At 44.9% G+C, this 21,393-nt stretch overlaps 1 protein-coding gene across 30 annotated transcripts in view; it reads right to left on the bottom strand.

Annotated features, from left to right (window-relative positions):
- rims2a (regulating synaptic membrane exocytosis 2a) overlaps positions 1 to 21,393 on the bottom strand; it is a 1,580,193-nt gene that overhangs the window by 652,379 nt on the left and 906,421 nt on the right. For 23 of the 30 annotated variants that reach the window (XM_072467178.1, XM_072467182.1, XM_072467181.1 and 20 more), the window contains 4 exons: positions 11,987 to 12,058; positions 10,171 to 10,327; positions 3,002 to 3,112; positions 1,505 to 1,570 (listed from right to left, as the gene is read on the bottom strand). In XM_072467178.1, coding sequence (XP_072323279.1) covers positions 1,505 to 1,570; positions 3,002 to 3,112; positions 10,171 to 10,327; positions 11,987 to 12,058 — 406 coding nt within the window. The remainder of the gene's footprint in view (positions 1 to 1,504; positions 1,571 to 3,001; positions 3,113 to 10,170; positions 10,328 to 11,986; positions 12,059 to 21,393) is intronic. The other 7 variants (XM_072467184.1, XM_072467208.1, XM_072467194.1 and 4 more) reach the window with 1 other exon arrangement.

Below are 21,393 nucleotides of genomic sequence, written 5' to 3'. Positions count from 1 at the left end.
ATAGCCCTGGGAGTTTTGTTTTTGAACATCATACTGGGTTTTGTGAAGGAATGAGCAAACTAAAGGACACTCCTGAGACACTGCACAAGATTACAACTGTGAGCGAAATGACTGACAGAGGAGAATATTTTAATACTTTATCAGACGAACCGATAATGAGAAGTTAATGAAGCGGCATGATTGCTGACTCAGCTGTGGGCTGACAAATGTGTTAATGAACATTGATTTAAGTCCTTCACTCTGTTAGACTCAGCAACTCCTCCTATCCATTTCACTCATTCATGTCACCAGCACCCATTGTTAAAAGTATAATATTTTAAAAAGTCAACAAAAAAAAAATGGAATAAAGCAACCCATTAATTTAATTAAATTAGTTTTTAGTACTGGCTTGAGTTGAGCTGTGATGACAGAAGATGGTGTAAAAGCACAAAAACTGTTAATGTCTACCACAGCACACCAAATAATGACTGACTTCATAGCACTCCTGTTGCCACAACACGGATTGCATTTTACTAAGCAAATAAGCATCCCAGTAGTCCTGAAATCCTATCATTTTTGTCCTATTATCATGAATCAAATAATGCTCTCTAAAATTGCAGCAGATTCATTAGTCTCTAAAAGAGAAGACAGCTTAATGCCAGATTGAGCACCGTAATTTAACCTTTCTATTTCTCTTCTTTTCAGAGGTTGACTGAACTGCTGCATATGTACAGCTTTTCCACTCTCAATTTCAGATTTTCAATGCTCATCATTTGCCTTTTTAACTGTTGTGTTATTTATGCAATCCTGTAAACAAAAGTAATCTTTTATAATGGTTAATGTGCGCCTGAAAGTTCAACCGTGTCATTTTGGCAGACTTACATCCTACTCATTTATCAGCTTAAGAGAAAAGAAGGAAAAAGAGATAAGTTCCACGAAAATCATAATTAAGGATGAGCAACGTGACCGGGTAGTCTGCAATGTTATAAATTGTATCATTCGGATCTCTTGAGCACCTAAATATTGGATTTGCGTCCAAATATTCTTTCTGTGGCCTTTCCCTTTTGTGAAAATGATACAATGATATAAATGATACATTTTCACTCAGGGATGCCATGTTCAGCTCTCCAAAACCTTCCAAAATTGATAGTGGCCAGCCTTAATAATGCATGTGATTTTTTTTCTATCATTACATTCATGATTAATCATGTAGATGGCAGCATGCACATAGGTACATATTATTTTAGTGAGATTTTAGCTGGCTAATGGTGCCTCTTCTCCATTTGGCAGTCAAACCTTTTGAAATGTGAAACTTTGGGCCCGATCTTAACTATTCAAAATTAACCTACACGTACAGTTAAAATCAGGCCCTTTGACTTGGAAAATCCAACATCGAGGAGCTCTAGTTTAAAGTTTAGAGTTTGATTTTATCCTGATGCTCATTCCTAGTTATAATATCCATACATACATGCATACATAGTCACACATAATAAAAACACACCAACACACCCATGTTACAGTATACCTGATATCCTTGTGATGATGTTCGATGGCATGACTGTGTCTGGACCGAGGTAGTGTAAGATACTGACTGCAGCGATGTGGGAGGTAATGGAAAAGACAAATGTATGGCATTTGAAGAATGGCAGAAAGGTCAGCAGCACCAGTGAGCAGAAAAGAGAAGAAAATGGAGAGAAATATGATGAACAGCATGTGCGAGAAGGTTATAGTTTCTAATCAAAAGCCAAGAGGAGCTTAAATGCTGCAAAAATAAGTTCTTAGTGAAGGTAATCTAGCAGCTTGGAACAATCAGTTACGTTCATTAACACCCCATTTGTTTTAACTACAGGTTACCTATCTCACACTGCAAGAAACTCATATGAAGTTTGCCTCCGATTGTGTTTTTAAACACAGGATCAGAAGTGCGAAAATTCAAGCCACCAAGGGCGAGTTTGGTTAATTGATCTACAGCAAGGACACACTTGGAAATCTCCAAGGGAGAGAGGGGTTATTGCTTCATTTATCTTTCTACCCTTTGTCAAGTCTACATGCACCATATAACACTCCAGCCAAGATGATGGAATGGGCGAAACTTGTTACCAACTCTGTAAATTGGGCACAGAAAAATGCACAATTTTGCCCTGATGACTGGCTCACCATATTTTTACATCCGCCCTGTATGGAAATACTTGATGACAACTCCCTTTGATGGTATTATTAAGGCCAACTTAAAATGAACAATTTGATGAAACCAACCATCAGCAGCCAAGACTTCTTTCTAAAACTGCTGCCTTTTATCTTAAACAACAGCAATGAATCCTTTATTGTGCTGACTGGTGTTGAGAGAATACTATGTCACTTTCACCCGCTCCCTATTCTGGAAGTGAATGGTGAAAGAAATTTAACAATCACCCTTGGCACAACAAACAAAATTTCAGTATCCTACAAAAGAAAAATAATGACAACAAAGCCAAATAATCTACCATTGCGCAGTTATAGATTTAAAACTCCCTCACTGGTATCAGAAAAATACACTGAATGCTTGAGAATTTAAAATGCACGCTGAATATCACTTTTGGTATCTACAATGCAAATTTAAACTCAAGTAATCTGGAGGATCAAACTTTTTGTCACTGCCATATTCAAGCCGATTTTAAAAATGTTGCTGTTCAACATTTTTGAGGGTTGTGACTGCATTTAGGATAAATGTTAGCAATATTGCAATTTATTCAGAAGAATAGTCCACCCAGAATGGTGTTAATTAAGAAAAGACCTGTGGTAACACAAACATTTCCGATTCTATTTTTTAAATTCAGATTATTGCTGAAGGCAGTATACAGGACCAAAACATACCCATCCACTTGTAAGCTTCCAATAATATTGAATACTCAAAGCAACAAAGCACTGAGCATAGGTTGCCCACGCTAGCTTATAGCAGTCCAAGCTCATTTTGAGTTGGTTGCATATTAAAAAATATCACACGCTTTCCTGGAAAAGAAAACAATCAATAATTTCTAATTACCTCTCCCTCTCTGGAGAATAATGATCATCCTGCATTCTATGTCTGTCCATTCGGCTGATGGTGTTGTACTGTTGAGAACAGCGGCTGCTTCGAGGGCCCAGCTCTGAGCTTCTGCAAAACACAAGTCAGCCATTGGAGCAGTTTTTTTAAGCATCTACGGCACCAGCTGGATCTCCGTCTTGGTCAGTGACACAAAAATGTTGACGTTACTACTTCGAACACGAGATATGACATTACAAAACAAGGTGGCATGTAAAACAGGCTGCCGATTCACTGTCATCTGTTTTACATGATAGCTGAAGACCAATTTCACCTCAACTGTCTTGTCACGGATTTCACATATTTTACTTGTTTAATATTGCATATTTTTATCAAACTGAAATCAGTAGATGTACCTTACTGACATTAGGGTTTTATCCAATTACGATTTCAGTGCACCCTCAATGTCAACTCACCCAGTGTCCACCATGGGCTGACCTCAGGACCATGACCAGATTAAAGAAAGTTCACAAATGTCTATTAAATTCACTACTCAAAAAAGACTCTCCTTGATAAAAACATGTTCACTACACTTAACTCCTTTCAAACTCTTATAAGAGCAAGTATTTAAAGAACAAAGAAAAGTACAGCACAGGAACAGGCCTTTGGCCCTCCAAGCCTGCGCCGACCATGATGCCCGTCTAACCTAAAATCTTCTACACTTCCGGGGTACGCAGCCCTCTATTCCCATCCTATTCATATATTTGTCAAGACGCCCCTTAAACGTCACTATCGTATCCGCTTACACTACCTCCTCTGGCAGTGAGTTCCAGGCACCCACTATCCTCTGTATAAAAAACTTCCCTCCCACATCTCCTCTAAACGTTGCCCCTCGCACCTTAATCCTATGTCCCCTAGTAATTGACTCTTCCACTCTGGAGAAAAAAAGCTTTTGACTATCCACTCTCTCTGTCTTTGCCCCTCAGAATTTTGTAGACTAATATCAGGTCGCCCCTTAACCTCCGTCGCTCCAGTGAGAACAAACCGAGTTTGTCCAATCTCTCCTCATAGCTAATGCCCTCCATACCAGGCAACATCCTGGTAAACCTCTTCTGTACCCTCTGCAAAGCCTCCACATCCTTCTGGTAGTGTGCCGCCCAGAATTGAACACTATATTCCAAGTGTGACCTAACTAAGGTTCTATACGCTGCAGCATGACTTGCCAATTTCTATACTCAATGCCCGGCCGATGAAGGCAAGCATGCCGTAATCCATCTTGACTACCTTCTCCACCTACATTGCCACTTTCAGTGACTTGTGGACCTGTACACACGTCCCACTGTCTGTCAATACTCTCAAGGGTTCTGCCATTTACTGTATATTTCCCACCTGTATTAGACCGTCCAAAACGCATTACCTCATATTTGTCCGATAAACCTCCACCTGCCATCTCTCTACCCAAGTCTCCAACCGATCTATATCCTGCTGTATCCTTGAGAGTCCTCATACTATACGGAATTCCACCAACCTTTGTGTCGTCCACAAACTTATTAATCAGACCAGTTCATTTTCTTCCAAATCATTTATATATACTACAAACTGCAAAGATCCCAGCACTGATCCCTGTGGAACACCACTAGTCACAGCTCTCCATTCTGAAAATTGTATGCATAGTATCACTTCAAAGACTTTATAAACATTTAGAGCTGTCAATCGAACTATGAACTCACAGGCATCCCACTATGATAGGTTGTGAAACCAGACCTGCAGCACTAATCTTGTAATGGTAACCTTCAGCCTTATGTCACCAAGCATGGTGAAATAACAAGTACTGATACTTTTCAACACTGCAGTTTATTCAAATATTTAAAGGGTGGAAGCTTTAAATAATGACTCATTTGACAGCACTCCTGGACAGCTCTCTTAGTTTCCTTGACAGTTCCAATGACCTTGACAGTTCCAACAAATTTATTTACTCTTTATTCACAATCATATCTACTTTTAACGATCCCAAAGAATTTTTGACCTCTCTCAAAAGGCACATGACCTCTCTCAGAGGTGCCCCGCGACCATATCCAAAAGGGTACCGTCCCTCTCCAAAGAGCTCAGTAAGTCTTTCTCCTAGGTCTAATGTGTACAAATCATATTTATGGTCGCGATCTACCGACCTCAGCACTCTTGGCTCAGGGTGCAACGAGGCCATTAAAACTTGCGAGAGACCCCTCGTGAGATTTAATGGCCTTGTTACACCTCACGAGATCGAACACGATTTTGCAAGACATCACAATCTGGATCCTGCCCAAATTGCAAAGGGAATTCAGATTCAAAGACCGATTTCATCCTGCATTGGCGAATGGAGCTCGTTTCAGAAAATGGGACTAAGTCCGGCCTTGGCGTGGTGTTCCTCGCCGAGGCCCAAAAATGAATGTGCCTGACATGGGACTCTATTTCATTTCCGCTAAATCGTGCCCTCCCTCTTTGCAAAAAACAGAACAGACTGAAGGAAGCTGTACTTTAACATGAGCAGCTGCTCTCGTGAACAATGGACGTTCAAAGTTTGACTGACCCCTATTTTCCCCCAAGTTCCCACCCTGTGCAAAAATTGCAAAGGGAATTCAGATTCAGGCACCCAGCACCATTTTCACAAAGGTGGAGAGCCTTTCCATCTGCACAAAATTTGAGGCCTCAGTTCACATGGGAAAAGAAACCTCTGCATACTCAGATGAAAATAAATATTATCTAAACATCACAACATGGGTGTACAAATTAATTTTTGGAATTAATTTTGTTGAATTGGCACTGTCAAGAATTAGTAAGGATATTAAAGTTCTATTGGGAGTTTAGGCAGGAAGTGTATACCTTCAGTTTGCAAACATAGCTGTCTAATAAGATTAAAACTATAAGAACATAAGAAGTAGGAATAGGAATAGGCCATGTGGCCCCTCGTGCTTACTCCACCATTCAATCCAGTCATGGCTGATTAGCTTCCTCAATTCCATTTGCCCTCTCCCATTATCCCTTGATTCTCTTAGAGACCCAAAATCTGACGATCTCAGCCTTAAAATATACACTCAATGATGGAGCATTCTTAACTCAGACGTTCAGATTTTCACTGAGACTTGGGAGACTTTTAAAAATAGTGGGCGGGACCGAATGCTAAGTCCCAACTCCAGTTCCAACAGATGCCATTTTTGCCAGAAGCGGGAAGGGGGGAGAATGACACGGGTGGGAAGCTTGAACTCAGCAGGACCATTTGGTTTGACTGCTCAGTACAAATTCCCATTGCTGCAATGTTCTTAATCTGCAGTGTTGAACCATGATTTTATGGAGGAGGCATTGAAACTGGTGAAGCGTGGATTTAAGGTCTATTTAAGTGTCCCGATCTGAAATAATTTAAATATCAGCTCGTTAAAATTGGTGAACAAACATTCTGCAGCTTTCAGCCAGAGTAGAAAAAAAGGATACCTACTGCTGAAGTACACCGATTTGCAGGAAATCTGTTGTGGTTTCGGGGGGAAAAAAGCCACCCGTTTTTTGAAACTTCAGGAATCTCCATTATTTAGATTTCCCAAGGATTTCCTATCGGAGTACATTATGAATGTTTGACTGAGTTTCAGAAAGTCCATGTCCACTTATTTCAGAAGGGTACTGTGTTCCAATTTTTCTTGACAGTGTAAAGAGATTATTAAAGGATTGGCTGTCTTTGATGTGGCAAAGGAAATAGAGGTTTATTCGTTTTTACAACAGATTGACTACTTGAGGGAATTTCCATGTTTTTCAAATGGATTTTATGAGAGTTTTTTTCAATTGAAATGTGTTTCAATGAGAGCTCTATTAGCTTATTAGAAGTTTATTTGTTTTTTGTCCTTATTTCCAGACATGGCTCCTTGGATATTACCACAGTGGATAATGGGTAAGTAGCTATGGAAGATACATGGAGGTATGGGCATATTGGAGGTCTTGGGGATATGAGGGAGAATGAAGGGGCATGGGAAACATGACGGGGTAATGGAAAGAGCACTAGGGAATGAGGTAGCATGGAGGATATAAGGGAACATGGGGAAATGTGGAGGCATGAGGGATATGAGAGGTGTAGAAAGACCATTGGGGATATGAGGATGCATGGAGAAGGCATGGGACGTTTGCGAGGCGTGGAGGTGTCATGAGGGTTGTGTGCGGGAGGGGGAAAGTCAAGGGATGAGGGCTTATGGGCCCAAACAGCTTTGAATGCAACTGAGCCAAAATCCCAGAGAACCAAAGCAGGTCTTCTAACCATCCCACCTTGCACTCGCACATCTGGATGGCCACCTCTGAACTTCCCCCAGAGGCAGCAGGCTTGAATCCATCCCATTTACCCCCCGCACCACCACCACAACCACCATCCCCTTCCTGAAGCACCATGGTGTTTCGGCCCCTTTTTCCAACTCAACCTCCCTGCTTCTTACATGAAAATCTGGTCCATAACCATTAGTATCAGTGGAGAAAAACTATTAGAGAAATTCAACAAACTTAAAGCTTACAAATCTCCAGAACCTGATAGACAGTATCCCAGGATTCTAAAGGAGATAGCTACAGAGAAGCATTGGTTATGAATTTTCAAAGTTCCCTCGATCCCAGAATGATCTCAGCAGACTGGTCTTGAGACTGCAGAGAGGTGGGATTTTCAGGGGATCAAGCAGCTAAGTGGCCTGGAGAAGGGCCTGCCACTAGAAGCAGCAGGCCCAAGGCAGGAATGGTGGCAGACACAATTCCGGAGCAAGCATGTTAAATAGCCTGTCTGCATTCCCAAAAACCCTCGTGTCAGTTCTTCGGGTGCAATTAATGGCTCATCTCTTAAAAGCTGCCCCTTCTGACCAGTTTGAACAACGCCCCCTCCTTCACCCTACCCTCCCGCTCTGCTCACTACTCACCAATTATTCACTTTATGAACAAAATTCACAATCCCTATTGTAATAGTTGGAAGCTGTAAAAAAAAGCCCATTAAACTCCCGGAGTAAACAATCATCAAATTGACTCATCAAACCAGCTATGTAAATTGAGCCAAGCACTTGCAAAACAACTTGGCATTTGTATTCCAGCCAAGAACCAATAAAATTATCTGAATAAACAAACAAGACTTCAGAACTGCTATCTCAACAGACGTCTAGACCGAATACACAAAAGCAATGGGAAGAGCTTAAATGTTTGGACTTGTTAACATACTAGGCTTCGCTGTCAATACTGTAAAATATACTACATTATTTTTCCCACTTCACAAACTTTGAAAAATTAAATTGAAGGATTTTCTACATTTACAATGTTGAGATTTTACTTGACAACTTGCCTGTTGGCAGAAGTGACAATTTTGTTAAATAGGTAGTTACCGCTTCCAGTCACAACCCTGTCATGACTCACCTTAATGAACACGGTTGCAACTCATTGCAACAGCAGTTAATGATGAACAGTAATGGGGGGGAAACCATTTTACTTCCATTTTAAACTCTTTCCACCTCCAATGCCCGGTTCATTCCTCCATCCACCTGCTGTAATACCCGATAGTTGCTAAGGTTTGGCTGCCTCCATGAAAATTTTAAAAAAGCTTGCCACATACAATACGCCCACATTGCTGTCAATTGCCTCTTTAATAGGAGCGGGTAGGTACCGGCACCTGGACCCCCCCTCACCCACATGAAAATGGACATGTGCAGAAAAGGAGGCTGGACCTTTTGTGGATCACTCGGTGGCCATTTTTGGTCCCGGTTGGGACCATTCTCTGTTTTACTAGTTCAAACATAAACTTAATACAAATGCACATGACTTTGTATGTTAGTAAAAAAAAAAGAAATAGGGTATGGAGAAACGTAACTGGGCTGCTGGACTCAGCATCTGCAATTAAAGTTATCATACATAGCACACATCAGTGAAAACAAAAATGTAGCAGATTACAATTCTCTCCCTATATTGTAGACGATTAAATGAATGGAAACTCACAAAAGCTGCAACTCTGAGGGATGCAAATATCAGGCTGCGAGCCTTCCTCTTTCTAACTATTAAGCATCTTACTAATAGCTGCACCCATAAACTTCTTTAATGAATATTGAATACTAGGTGCCAACAAAACAATCAGTGGTTTTTCCAGAGCCTAATCCCTTAATTAACAGATTCAATTCAGCAAACAATAGTTTGGACTTCTGCACATAGGAGACAGACAGTGACTGCACTGCCGGACACAGCATGGGCAGAATTCTACACTCGAGGTTAAAGTCGAGGCCGGTCTGCCTCCACTTGGATGGCTCACTTTGCTGGACTTAATGGCCATTGGGCTGTTAATTGGCTTAAGATGAGCTTTCTCCATTGGGGAGCGGTGTGCACTGCTGAGATCGCATACAGTGCCCAATGGAAAGGAGAGTAAAGTGTCCAGGCTTCAATGTGAGTCTTTGGCGGGGCCAGGCTAACAGACCTGGCAAGAGTGGTGGTGGGAGGGTGGGATCATCAGGGCGGAGGCGTAGAGGGAACCCTTTGGGGAGTTCTGATGGGCAAAAGGGCCTGGCAAGGAGGCACCCCTCCTTTTTCCCTACCACCAGTCTGCCAGGTTTTACCTGGCAGTGTGGACACTTGGCGCCACCTTCCCCTGCAGGGTGTAGAATCCCAGTGGCAGTGGAGTAGGCCATTAACTGGCCCATGGGCGAACAGGCCACCTGACCAGTCATTGGTAAAACTGCAGCAGGGTTGGTAGGCAGCAGGTATGGAGCGACGTCTTGGAACCAAGTTGTATGAACCCCATACCTACCGTCTTACCCTGAGGGGGCTGTTAGAATTACAGCTCACAAATGGGAGAAGCAGTATCCTGAAGTTTGCCAATGATATCCCATGTCAATTTTTGGATCAAAAAGGTTTGTTCTTGGTATAAACATGGAGGGTCATTTAAGCGTGATATTGGTTGCTGATGAAAACATGCTCCAACAGTTCATTTAGTACTCACCAGCACTGGTTTCCTTTTTCTCTCTCACATATTCAGCATCAATGTGAATAGGTTGTACATCTCTGCTTGGGTTTTGTGCTCAAGATATCTTTCAAGCAACATCTCCTCAAGTTAGTTGCCCAAATCAGAATGTATGTGAACAAATAAGTTTAATATCTTATGATCTTAATCTCACCCTTTCACATGCTGTTCCTTCCCTGCAGTATCCTAGATCCATGCTTAACCCTACCTTTGAGAAGGAGGAACACTGGGGGATCGGGAACGGGTCCTGCCCATATTGTCCCCACGAAGTGATGAGCCTGATTGTGAACAATGGTTTGATGACATTACTTGCTCTGGAACTGATAATGTTGAACTCTGGATATCTCTCCCGTTGTGTCTATAATCTGTGGTGAGAAACGTGAGGAAACGAGCAGTTTAGAATATTTTATGTTTCTTCTCATACAACAGTAAAGCACAGCGGTGTAGAAATTTGTTTTGAGCGATTGTGAATTAGCAACTTTTTCCAGTCCCCTTTACTGTTGAAGTCAAAGGACTGTTGATTTGCTATTGCCTATTTTGTGTGACCATCAAAAACAAATTAGATTTATAATGGCAAACTAGATCCCCATCACTTTGTTACAAGATAGCCATTAACCTTAAATACATATTGAATAACTATGCTTTCAAAGAAAATATTCTATAAAATTCACTTGACACGACATCGACATTTCTCAATTCAAAAAAAATATGACTGTTAAGTCTAACTTTCTTTGTGGAGTAAGCTAGGAAATATGGAATTATATTGCAAGCATAACCACACGTCCCCTCCATCGTTGCCCAAGCACAAGATTTATAGTTATCGACTGATACGAGTTAACTTTTCCTTGGCTTTCAAGAAATCATGGGCTGGATTCTCCAAAAATGGGGCGATGTCCCCACGCCAGCGTCAAATCGCTGGCGTTTCGCTCTGGACTTTCCTTAAGAAAGTCCAGAGTGATTCTCCTACCTGTAGGGGGCGAGCAAGGCCCCGGAGTGCTCCTCGCAGGTCTGGCTGCGGATACGGGTCTCTGCACTTCCGATCGGAGGTCCGTGCATGCGCACAGTGGCGGCCGTCCTGTGCGACATGGTGGACTCACACCGCAGACTATGATGAACGAAGTAGGTTCCCCCGAAATCGCGCGTGGCCGCGGATCGGTGCCACCCGATCGCTTTCCTGGCCGTCTGAGAGGCCCCCCCCCGCCCCCCTGTGAAGGATCCCCCCCACCCCGCAGCCGCCACCCAAGGTTCCCAACGGCTGATAGGTGGTTAGAACCATGCCGTTGGGAACCCGACCAGCTGCACTCGGAGAATCTGTCAATGGCCCCCTACCCGTGTCGCGTAGACCGTGCGCGTGCAATGCGTGGCGATTCTCCAGGGACCGGAGAATCGCTTCAGCAGCGGCAGCCACGATTCCCGCGCGAACGCCCGTACTCCGCCCCGGTGCCGAACGCGATTTCGGCTCGGAGAATCCCGCCCAGCTTGAAAACAATTAGATCTGGGATAAAGGCCGGAATTCTCCGGCTGTTGAGAATCTCTGTTCTCGCCGGCAGCGTGCCCCCCACCCGTGGGTTTCCCAGGGGCATGGGGTGGCTGCAATGGGGCGTGGTATTCTCCGCTGGTGGGTTTCTCCGTTTTGCTGGCGCCCGGGGGTTTCCCAACTGCGTGGGACTGCCCCATAATGGGAAATCCCATTGACCGGCTGGCGTAACGGAGAATCCCGCCGGCGGGTCGAGTTAGGAATGTGGAGCGGCGGGGCGGAGACTCCCGCCCGATAAATCCCATTGACAAGCAGCGGGAGTAGACAATCATCGCACCGCCTGTGAAACACGCAGCTGGTGGGGGACCGGAGAACCCAGCCCATAAAGCTATAACATCTTTGACTCTTAACTGCTCATTTGCTCTGCCTTTGAGCTCTACAGAAAGCGGTGAAACTGATTAAGTATCTTTACTTTTGATTGAAGTACTGTGGAATTTGTAAACGGGGGTGGCGAATGGAGGGGAGTGCCTTTGTTTAGCTTCCGTACCTGAAGAAACAACCCCAATCCCATCATCGCAATCGTAATCGGAGACTTCACTGTCGCTGATGCGTTGAGATCCTAAAATTAAAACAAAAATAACGTGTTGCAAATGACTGTTATGTTTTCACAGAAGGGCTTCCAGTGATTATTTTTGTCTCATACACACAAAGTAAAGCTAGGTTTACTGGGAAAGGGATTTGATTCTCAGGGCTAGAAAACAGGTTTATTCATGAATAAGTGACTGTACTTACCAAACTGGAATACAAGTGAAGCTGAAATATCAGATTCTCATGTACTATATGCAAGAACATGCTCATACTAACTAGATATATTGGAAATCATTCTGCCCAATTTGTAAAGGGCCCCAAATTCAGAAAGGTGATTGTTTTTAATTGTCTTTCTTCCCCAAATTGTGATATTTGCAAATTATACTGTTGATTCAAATATTTGTAGAGAGGCTTGGAAAGAAGAAAGCGTTGCTTGCCCGTCACAAATCTGGAGAAATTTCGGGGTAGAATCAGGACGGAATTTTGCAATTTTTTGGCAAAGTGCCATTTCAGGTGGGAAAAGCAGAGGGTAGGCAGCCTGCCAGCATTTCCGCCGGATTTTTAAATGCTTTGTCAAAAAACAAATGAAAGGGTGGGTCCTGCAATGTCATGCTGGCAGGGTGGGGTGAGAACGGTGCCTCCCGCATGGATCTCTCTCTCTACCCCCCGCCCCCCCCCCCCTCCCCCATGGAACACCCGCAGTGCCTGGACATGACCCTTTCTCCCCCTGGGGGCTGTACTCACCTGTGCACCTCCAGCAGGTTCTGATCACCTGGAGAACGTCGTGGGAGACTTGTGATTCGCGTAAAAGTGAATGGACAGTTTAACTTAAGCTTGAACTGAGGGGAAGGATGGAGGGGTTCCACAATTCATGGGCATTATTCATTGTGTACTTTCAAGAACTGGATAACATCGAACTTTAGTTGGGGGGGTGGTGGGGGGGGGGGGGGGGGTTGGGGGGGGGGGGGGGGCGCGATGGGTGTTAATGGTGGCCATGGGTGATTCCTGATTCCTTTTTGTCAGTTGTTTGTGTGAACATGTGGGCGAATGTTTTGGGTTTGGTGGGAGGATGGGATCGGTGTTATTGATATGGGGATTGACATATTTGTTACTGATTATTGTTTATTCCTGATTATTGTTTATTGTTGGTGGGTGTAAATTTGGGAGAAAATGCGAAAAAGGAGGAGAATAAAGAAATATTTTTTAAAAAACATATAGTCCTGATATGCACAGGTAAACAGATGCAAATGGGGATACAGCTTTTAAAATTGGGATTCTGTTAAGTCATTGATGCGGGCGGGGACAATCAATCGGGAAAATCCAAGAGTCTCTAAGCTGTTTTGGGACAACCATCCATCCCCCAGAAATGGGAGCAGAAAATCCTCCCCCGCCACCCCTCCGCCCGCCAACCCCAGATTCAGGAGCCAGTGTGCTTATCTCTGGCCTCTGTAGACTGGCAGTGGACCTGTAAATTCAATTTCATTTGGGTCTAAAACCTCTTGTGATCTCACAAAAGTCCAGGAGGTGGTTCATGAATGATCCAAAATCTGAACTGAACAAAAACCAGCAACAAATTGTTCAATTTCCCCATGTGGGATAATTTCAGAAAAAGTACCTCTTCTGAAATCATTCATTTTTTTAAAACTTCAAATGGCAGAACAAGGAACTAATGATTGTGGGAACAGTAAGAAAGGGCATTTGGAACATTGGCACAAAGTCTGCACATGTTATACTTCCAGAAGATAGGAATAAATAAGGATAATTTTGTTCATCTGGCCCACCAGGCTTTTGAAGAAGACTCATTGTCACATTTTTAATCTTCCCTAGGCTTGGCGGCAAATCAACACTTCTCCATTTCTTGCTGAATGAAAAATCTGCAGATTTCTTTACTGGACAAATCCACCAACCCTACATTCACTGTGCTCTGCATAAGAATATATCCTACAATTTATCTATTAATCAGTTACTCATCATGAAAGCATACATAATGATCTTCTGGTATCAGGAGCCGTGATGCACTGAATTTACAGTATTCTTATATGTCGGGACCCTGAGGAAGTCTGGATGCACACACAGGCGCTGTAATCGCCTGGGAAGTTTAAACATCCAATAGGATTGTCTGCGCTGCACAAATGTCTCTTACACTGCTTGCCGTGTCTGCCGACTTGACTTGGGTTTGATACATGCTGCTTACCCACATACTTACCCTGGAACGGCTACACTGTTTTGTCTCTGATGTAATGCAGTGATTAATGATATAACCCCAGACTTTATACACACCACCCCCTCCAATCACGCCTTGACCCAACTATCCATCCTCCTGACAAAACTTGTTTAATGGGTCCTTTTCAAATTGGCAGGCAGTAACTAGTGCGGTAACACAGGAATTGGTGCTCGGACCCCAGCTATTCACAATATATATTAGTGATTTGGACAGGTTGGGCGAGTGGGCAAATCAATGGCAAATGCAGTATAATTTGGATAAGTGTGAGGTTATTCACTTTGGAAGCAAAAACAGGAAGGCAGATTACTACCTGAATGGTTGTAAATTGAGAGAGGGGAGCGTGCAGTGGGACCTGGGTGTCCTTGTGCACCAGTCGCTGAAGGTAAGCAATGAAGGTCAGCAGCAGGCGGTAAAGAAGGCTAATGGTATGTTGGCCTTCATTGCGAGAAGTTTTGAGTATAGAAGCAGGGATGTGTTGCTGCAATTATACAGGGCCTTGGTGAGGCCACACCTGGAGTATTGTGTGCAGTTTTGGTCTCCTTCTCTGAGGAAGGATGTTCTTGCTCTCGAGGGATTCCAGGGATGGCGGAACTGTCATATGAGAGATTGACTAGGTTGGGATTGTTCTCGCTGGAGTTCAGAAGAATGAGGGGGGGGGGATCTCATAGAGACTTATAAAATTTTAACGGGACTAGACAGGGTAGATGCAGGTAAGATGTTACCAATGATAGGTGTGTCCAGAACCAGGGGTGACAGCCTGAGGATTCAGGGTAAACCATTTCGGACAGATCTAAGGAGACATTTCTTCACCGAAAGAGTGGTGAGCCATCATCCAGCTAGCAAATTCTAGGAATGGAATAATTAGAACAAGAAGTGTTATGTGAGAAAAATATTGCATTTTGATATGGGTTCGTATAGTTGGGGTTGAAGGTTGGGAATTTTGGGATCAATTATTCTGGAGTTTGTTTGATTACTTTTGGAGGTAAGGGATTATTAGTGAAGAACTTTCCCTGAGGTGAATTATAAATAGTTTAGGTGGAGCCTCTGTTATTAAGCCCTTCCACCTGACAGAAACCTAACTGGGGGGGTGCTGTATGGATGAGGACGGGAGTGGATGGAGCTGTTAAACATTTGCCAATGTTCCCTGTTGATTATTTTTGTGTCTACTATGTACGTACTATGTACGTTCCTCAGCCGCAGCAAAATACTTTTCACTGTACTGCGGTACATGTGACAATAAATCAAATCAAATCAAAATCAAATCAAAGTTGTTGCAGTGTGCTTATCCCAACTGATCCCGTTGCCTTCCTTAAGTATCGTGATGTTAGCCTGCTTTTTTTCAGGTGCTAGACACCCAGAGGTAGGAAATTAGGCCCTTCTCCAAATGGGTAGGTCTCTGATGCCTGAACAGTTTCAGATTCCCCAATTGGTCAAATGTGCTGGAAAGGAGATTGTTGCCCAAAAGATGGCCAAGCTGCAAAGTACAATAAGTTAATTGTATGTTTGCTTGTGGGCCACGATGAAGGGAAATGAGCCACTCTTACTCTAACATTTGAACCCCCCATCTTTCCATTTGGTCTTAGCCCTTTTTCACCTTCCTGGCAATCCCACTACATTTCCTCTTTCTCGGCAACAGATGGCCAAGCCATTTCAAACTCTTCTCAGCTACCTCTTTCAATGCTCCCACAATATTCACTGACCATCCGATGCACTGGTTGCTGACATTTCCGTCTCTCATCACTTCACACATCCAGCCCAGTATCTCCACCTCATTCGTCTCCAATCCTTGTTCCTCTCTTCTTGAGGTTGCTGGGCTTCCTGCACTACAGGGCAAGGCTGGTCTCACAGCCATCTTACAGATTCTTTGTTTCAGTTTCAGCAATACTTTTCTATCACTACATTTATACATCGAGTCATTCATAGAAAATAAAAGCAGGAGGAGGCCATTCGGCCCTTCGAGCCTGCTCCGCCATTCATAATCATGACTGATCAAGTTCAATACCCTGATCCCGCCATCCCTCCATATCCTTCAAAAATGGGCACTAGTTCTATTCTTCCACTGTGCGTGAACAGCATTGCAGTGGAATTTTATGCATGGGGTTTTTTTTTTTGAGTGCCACGAAGAATCCAGCACGAGTTGAAGGATAGAAAGAAATAACATTTATTTACAATAATATATATATACACAACAGCAGCAGCAACTCCCTTGCTGCTCACTCCTCTCTAGCTGGTTCCAAACTGGCCAGCTTTATTGATGCAGGGAATCTGCTAATGATTTCTCCGCCCCCCTCATTGGGGAAGCTCATGCTCCCAAAGGATTGTGGGATTGCCATTAGTCCCCACCCAGTGGTAAGCAGGCAGGTTATATTAGGTTTTAAAGTCATTGTGCCTGAACAACATACAACAATGTAAATGGAAGTCAGAATGAATGTTCAGATTTTCTACTCAAGTAGCAGTTCAGGAGGAAACATTTCACAGATTTCCCCGGCTGTCAGAACAGTTGTTAGGTGGCACCTGTCATAGTCAGGCTGCTTTTGCAAAATAAGGAGCGGGATTCACCTTGCCGCCAGCCGGCCAATGGGGTTTCCCATTGTGGGCAGCCCCAATCCGTCGAGAAATCCCCAGACATGGATGCGCTGCCTGCGTAACGGGAATCCCGAAAGCGGAGAGCCCAGCACAAGAGGCGCGATTCTCCGCCCCCCCCCCCGCCGGGTCGGAGAATCGCTGGGGGCTGGCGTGAATCTCGCCCGCACGTGTCCCGAATTCTCTGCTACCAGAGAATCGGCGGGGGCGGGAATCGCGCCGCGCCTGTCGGCGGGCTCCCCCCCGGCGATTCTCCGGCCCGCGATGGGCCGAAGTCCCGCCGCTGTCAACCCTCGCCATCCGGCGTGGATTGAACCACCTACCTTACTGGCGGGTGCAGATGGCACGGGCTGGCTCCGGGGTCCTGGGGGGTCGCGGGGCGATCTGGCCCTGGGGGGTGCCCCCACGGTGGCATGACCCGCGATCAGGGCCCACCGATCCGCGGGCGGGCCTGTGCCGTGGGGGCACTCTTTTTCTTCCGCCTTCGCCATGGTCTCCACTATGGCGGAGGCGGAAGAGACCTCCTCCACTGCGCATGCGCGGGGATGCCATGAGCGGCCGCTGACACTCACGCGCAAGCGTCGCCCAGCAAAGTGCTTTCGGCGCCGGCTGGCGTGGTGCCAAAGGCCTTTCCCGCCAACTGGCGGGGCGGACATCACTCCGGCGCGGGCCTAGCCCCTCAAGGTGAGGGCTTGGCCCCTAAAGGTGCGGAATGCACCTTTTGGGGCGGAGCGCGCCGGAGTGGTTCCCGCCACTCCATTACGCCGGATTCCCCCGCCCCGCCAGGTAGGGGAGAATGCCGGCCCTGATCTTTGTTTTTGGCCCATCAGCTTCAAATTCAGAATAAATGCCACAGCTCTTCCTTACTCACTGAGAGATATTGGGTGGAACCTTCCGAAAATTTGTCAGCCTCAGTTTCAGACTGAAAACTAGCTGCACAGAGGAGACGCCCTTTGCAATGCCACCCTGGCACTGTTTTTGAAAATTAGTAGTGATTCGCGCCGGTGTGACATCACGCTGTGTGGGTGGGAAGATACTTTGAGGGCGGACGCAAGGGTGTCAAGCCCGCTAATGGCATTCTACTGCATGCTAATATATGCTAGTCAGGCTTCCTCCCTTCCTGGACGTGAACCTGACCCCCATCATTGGAAGGGGGATTGAGTAGAATCCCGAACTGACATCTCACCAGCACAAATTCTGTCTCCAGTCTCTCGCAATATTCAGCGGCCATTGTAGGATTTGTGCTGTGGCTGACGTGGGCAATAAATTGCAGTTTGATGTAATGGTTGCCCCTTTGGAAATCTAGCTTATTTTGGCACCATAATTCACCTTGAAAGCTTAAGATGGCCGTCTCAAGAACCACCATCAACTGAAGGTAAGCATCCTACTCCGACCTTTCGCTCTGATAATCAACAGTATCCACCCACTCAAAATTGCATTCATTGTCTAATCCCAAATCTTCAGTTTAAAAGCCCCATACTTGATTTCCCTGTTCATCCATAGTTGTTTCCCCACAACATCGCAGCTACATTTCTGTGCTTGCTTCATCAATCTTTGATCTCTTCGTCTTCCACTCATGCTACTGTCAAGCTTTAAACCCATCTTCCCAGATTCAGCTCTCAGGTTCAACTTCACGTCCCACTGAATCCCAACACTTATCGTGGATTGGCCATGATAAATTGCCCTTAGTGTCCAAAATTGCCCTTGGTGTTGGGTGGAGGTGTTGAGTTTGGGTAGGGTGCTCTTTCCAAGAGCCGGTGCAGACTCAAAGGGCCGAATTTGCACTGTAAATTCAATGATAATCTATGATTAATCTAAGACAAAGGTTCGGCACAACATCGTGGGCCGAAGGGGCTGTTCTGTGCTGTATTTTCTATGTTCTATGTTCCTTCCCTGATTGGACTAGCGGGTCACGTGACCCCTCCCTCCGAGAACGCCCCTTAAAGGGGCTAGCTACTACAACACTCTCTCTTCAAGTCCCTTTTTACACTTTGGAATAATTCAATTACACAACTGCCAAGAGAATAATAATGAACAAATGTACACTGGTCCATCAATTACTCAGGGCTTAATTCTCCTCTTTGCGCTGCCGATAGCAGTTACCGATGAGGCGGAGATTCCAGTGGTTGTGCAGAAAACGGGATTGGCACCGGACACCCTTTCCGATGCTACGTCCCCCGCTGGCATCGGGATTGGAGTCCACACCCCGCGCCAGCACGTAGCGGGCTGGGCATCATATTCTCTAGGTCCGCGTGATTCTCCGGTCCTCTGGGCCGGGAATCACGTGGGCGATAATCACTACTGGTCATGACAAACATGGACCTGACGCAGTGGACCTCACTGTGGGCCAAGGGGGTAACTCATCGAGGGAGTTTACCCCAAAGTCTATCCGAGGGCCACCCTTCCTCACCCATTGGCACAATTCACGGCCAGAACCCACCTCACCAGACTCCTCCCCATCCCCCTCCCCCATCAACACTGTCTGCTTGCAATCCCCGCAGGTGCGAATGGTTTTATCCAGTTTCACTACTGGCACATTGGATTCTGCCCATTCTGCAAATCGCACTGGGTGAATGATGCCTAGGTCTGTCAACTCTGTTTTGACCTTCTCCAATAACACATTTGGCATAGGTCTAGCCCTGAAAATTCTTCTGGTGGCTTCCGGGTTCACATGAAGTTTGCCTTAACTCCTTTTATTTTTCCCAGTTCTTCACGGAAAACAATTTAGTACTTGCTGATGATGCGCCGGCCCTTCTTCGATGCTGAAAATCCCTAGCCAATTAAATTTGATCTTCTGGAAACAGTCACACCCCATTAAACTCGGCCCCTGACCAGCTACCATGACTAAAGGCAGCCGAGCGGATTACTGTTGGTAGCTCACTGGCGTTATTGTTGTACCAATTATATTTATCGCTTTGCTTGCATATGTCATCAGCCTGGTCCCAGTGTCCTTCAGCTTCAGTGGGTGGACTCCTTCGTGAAAGTACTGGTAGGTCTGATCCCCCATCATGATGGCTGAGGCCCCAGTGTCCAATTCCATCTGTAACACCCTTCCCTTTACCAATAACTCCACTGTGATCGATGCCACTTATCCCACTTTTACATTATTGACAAAACATAACTTTCCACTCCATTTCAGGATTATTTTCCATATGATAAACTGGTTCTGTACTGTCCAATTTACTAGTGGTAGACAGTCTCTGCTTATGTCCGTAGTGTCCTTTTTTTTCATCACCTGATGCATTCTGCTTCCCTAAATTTGCATATGTCTGGGTGGGGGGTGGCTTTCTCCACATCTGCAACACTGTGCACTCTACGTCCACCCTAGGCTCTGGAGTTAATCTTCTATACCTTCTGGCTCTTCCAGCTCCCACATACATTTCCTTGCTTGGACCAGCACCTTCACTCCTGGCGCTATTGCTGATTGCAGTTTCTTGCCCTAACTGGTGGACTGCGCTATTCAGAGTTTTAAAAAACTCTTGGACGCCATTCTCCATGCTCTCCATGGCTAAAGCAATATCCAGTACCTTTTTAAAATCTATGTCTAATTCTGTCAAAAGTTTCTTTTGTATGGTTTCATCATTGATGGCACATACTAAACGACCTCATAGCATCTCATTTAATGCAGTCCCAAAATCACAATGCTGTGCAATCTTCTTGAGCCTCACCACAAAAGCTCCAATGGCTTCTCCTAGAGTTCTCCCGGTTGAATTAAACTTGTAACGCTGTAAAATTACTGGGGGCTTGGGGAGGTAATGCCCTTTGAGAACTGTACAATCATTGCAAATGTTTTGGTATTGTGGGAATCTGGGACTTTAAGCTTCGAATAAGGCTGTATGTCTGTGCCTCACAGGTTGTGAACAAAGTTACTCTCTGCTTCTCTTCTCCCTCTATTTCATTTGCATGGGAAAATAATGTTAAGCCTTTCTCATACTGTACCCAATCTTCTGCATCAGGGTTGAATGAGTCTAGTTTCCCGAAAAGAGGAATTTTGACTATATTTTTCCTTGCAGGCTGGACTTATCTGGACTTGTTCTGCAACTCTTTGCAATCTGACATTTTTCCACAAATTCTTGCAGCCTGAGTCACTGGTCGTTACTTCATCGCCAAAGATAACTTCAAGAGATGGCTCCACTAATTAACTTATAAAACACAACGTTTCATGACAGCTAAAAACAACTATTTACAGAATGCTTATAACGGTGGTTACATACGCAGCTTAAGGTCCAACCACCGGGCCAAGTCCCAACTCGTCCCAGTGAAACTCTGATCCTGATGGGCCTTGTGGGTTGGATGTCTCCTCCCTCAGGGAATGTCCCTTAAAGGAGCTAGCTACTCGTTATATGGCCACAATACATAGTTAATCCAGGAAAACTAGAAGTATAGAATCCTTTACAGTGCAGAAGGAGGACCTTCGGCCCATTGAGTCTGCACCGACTCTCCGAAAGAGCATTTCCCCCATTCCTATAACCCAGTAACCCCACACCGAACCTTTTGGACACTAAGGGGCAATTTATCTTGGCCAATCCACCTAACCTGCACATCTTTGGACTGTGTGA

Source organism: Scyliorhinus torazame, chromosome 11 (genome assembly GCF_047496885.1).
Source record: "Scyliorhinus torazame isolate Kashiwa2021f chromosome 11, sScyTor2.1, whole genome shotgun sequence".
Taxonomy (NCBI): Eukaryota; Metazoa; Chordata; class Chondrichthyes; order Carcharhiniformes; family Scyliorhinidae; genus Scyliorhinus; species Scyliorhinus torazame.
Note: the sequence above shows the minus strand (reverse complement) of the source record. Positions and strands in the feature narration are given on the sequence as shown.